Genomic DNA, 2,500 nt, shown 5'->3' on the forward strand with positions numbered 1-2,500 from the left:
ACTCGTGGTTCTCGCTTCATCCTATATGCAACTGCACAGTGTCAGATACATGTGTTCCCTCTTCTCTTAGGTCCGAGGAGTGACGTCAGCGGGGAAGGCGGTGCACCGGGAGGACCCGCGTCAGGAGCAGGAGCGGCAGCAGGAGCAGCAGGAGCTGGATCTGCTGGGCCAGTGGTTGTAGGAGGAGGAGGAGGAGGAGGGCCAGCAGGAGGAGGCGCCGCCGGAGTCATAGCTAGTAACAGCAGCAGCAGTAACAGCAACAGCGCCGGCAGCAGCGCCGGGGAGGGGGTCGCCGTGCCCCCACATGGCGAGGCCGAGGTGTTCGACGACGTTGATCGCTCGGAGTTCGACCGGTACCTGAAGGGCCCGGAGAGGGTGTCCGCCGTGGCCACCACCTTCACCTACACACCACCTGCAAACACAAGGTAAGAACACAGGTGGCAGTTCTTTATTCTGTGTCTTTGCGTAAGCGACCGAGAGAATGGAAGACCTGGAGCCGACACCGGCGCCTTCCGTTTCATAATCCTTCCACAATACTTACTCCCTTCCCCTCTTTCCCAACACAGGTACCTGCAGGTAGGCGGAGGCCAGTACCAGGACTCCCAGTTCACGGCGCTCATCAAGGAGGAACCCGAAGACTACAGCAATGGAGCAGGGGCAGGGGGAGGAGGAAGCGGAGGAGGCGGAGGAGGAGGAGGAGGAGTTCCTAGCGCGGCTGGAGGTCCTTCGACAGGCATCACCTCGGAGGCAACCAAATCTACGGAGGCCGCCTGCCACTCTCCGGACGCCACCAAACCGGACACCAACACCTCCAGCCTCCTGTCCGCCCTGGCCGACGTCCGGGAACTCTACTACGAGCACTCCTAAGGCAGGAGGCCGTTCGATTCTTGCGTGTTATTACCATTCAATATATACCGTTAGCAACATTCTAGTTCGCTATATCCATCAGGACACAATTGCCTTCGGAAGCACTTTCAAGCCTTGACGACGAGAGAAGCAGCACTCCGAATCGAGAGCGGAGGGAAGCACATCCTTCAATCCAAGGCAGCGATTCCCGAGTCCTCGAGGTGGAGCTGCGCTGCCTTCCCTCGAGGGCGGACGAGTAGCTCGCACTGCCACGCGTGGCTTCTGACGGATTTACAAAGCATGTACATATCAGCATCTTAGAGAGTATTAGGACCTCCTCACGAGGCGTCGTTCAGGACCAAGAGCAGACGGTGAAAAAGCCCAGCGCAGAGGGGAAGGATTTCTGACGCAGGATCAGCATCAGTGAGCTTGTGAAATCTGATTTTGGACTCGAGAGACGAGGTCGAGACGGCGAGATTTTGAGTGGAACGAGCTCGAGGGAGAGTGATATTCACCGTTGCTTGAGCAAACATACCAAAAACCTCTATTTTTTGTTATTTGCGTGTCTTGTTGTTGAATGATTAAAAGGAAACTTATCCTGAGTGTAGTATAATTTTAAGCAGACATTTGATGATGGTGTGGAAAAAAGTGTTGTTGATAGATAATCAATGAATAATGAAGTACAAAGCAGGTGCCTTCATGTAGTACTAATTCTCGAGGTGTTACATATCACCGTCCCCGAGGCGGCCTTTCGGTCCTCGAGGACGACCCTGGCCTCGGAAAAGGTTTGAAGGTGGAACACGAGAAGACTTTCGAGGCCCTTCTCGTCGCGCCGAAGTGACGTCACGGCCTCGGGGTGTCACGTGCCTTCCATGCCATGACGTCACTGCACCGGTCGCAAAACTGATGACGTCATCAACCTGATGTGTCACGAGATGGGCTTTTGTGAACGTTTCTGAACAGAGATTGTTAATTACAAGAAATGTGTGTTACTTCTTTTTGTAAATTTAATTGATGCGGAATTTACTTGAAATTTGAGTGCGAGTGGAGAGCAAATTCGTTTTTTAAAGCTGATCAACGTCTCTCAACTGGTGGCAGCTTCTGCGTGTCATTACTTTGTTGCGAGTCCTCCAGTCATCTCAGAACAAACGAGTGGATGAAATTCGAGAATGAAACTGAGCGAAAATTGACTAACGTTTAGATTTCTTCAAAGGATAAAATAGTGACTGTTCATCGGAATCCAAAATGGCGTCCGTGACGTCACCGACTGACGTAGTGATTGATGTGCCTTTAGATGATTCGTTCATATATTAGTGTTTGTGTACATTCTGTTGCCCGCCTTGGGTTTGTACAGAGAAATTTATTAATATATTCTTATAGACCAATACACTGTGAACTAGTTACGATTTAGACGAGGAATAATTTTTATAAATACTATAATTATTATTATTTTTTTCTGCAAACTATTTTCTAGTTTTTCTTAGATAGTCCGTCCTGGTGGCGCACCTGGGGAGGACGGGGAAGGGCCCCGGGCGACGCGGGCGGGAGGCTGCGCCCGCGGGGGCATGGGCGCCTGCACAGGGCCTCTCTCTCTCACACACACACGCACACATTTATGCACACAATCATACACCTATATAGATATCCATACATA

The 2,500-nt window shown here is 51.4% G+C and overlaps 1 protein-coding gene across 1 annotated transcript in view; it reads left to right on the forward strand.

Annotated features, from left to right (window-relative positions):
• Positions 1-2,500, forward strand: part of LOC113829620 (uncharacterized) — a 53,132-nt gene that overhangs the window by 49,194 nt on the left and 1,438 nt on the right. Inside the window, exons 4-5 of the mRNA XM_027382823.2 lie at positions 71-425; positions 567-2,500. The exon at positions 567-2,500 is cut by the window's right edge and continues 1,438 nt beyond it. Of these exons, the coding sequence (XP_027238624.2) occupies positions 71-425; positions 567-867 (656 nt within the window). The 3' untranslated portion in view covers positions 868-2,500. The remainder of the gene's footprint in view (positions 1-70; positions 426-566) is intronic.

The sequence above is a fragment of the Penaeus vannamei genome, chromosome 30, assembly GCF_042767895.1.
Source record: "Penaeus vannamei isolate JL-2024 chromosome 30, ASM4276789v1, whole genome shotgun sequence".
In the NCBI taxonomy this organism is placed as follows: Eukaryota; Metazoa; Arthropoda; class Malacostraca; order Decapoda; family Penaeidae; genus Penaeus; species Penaeus vannamei.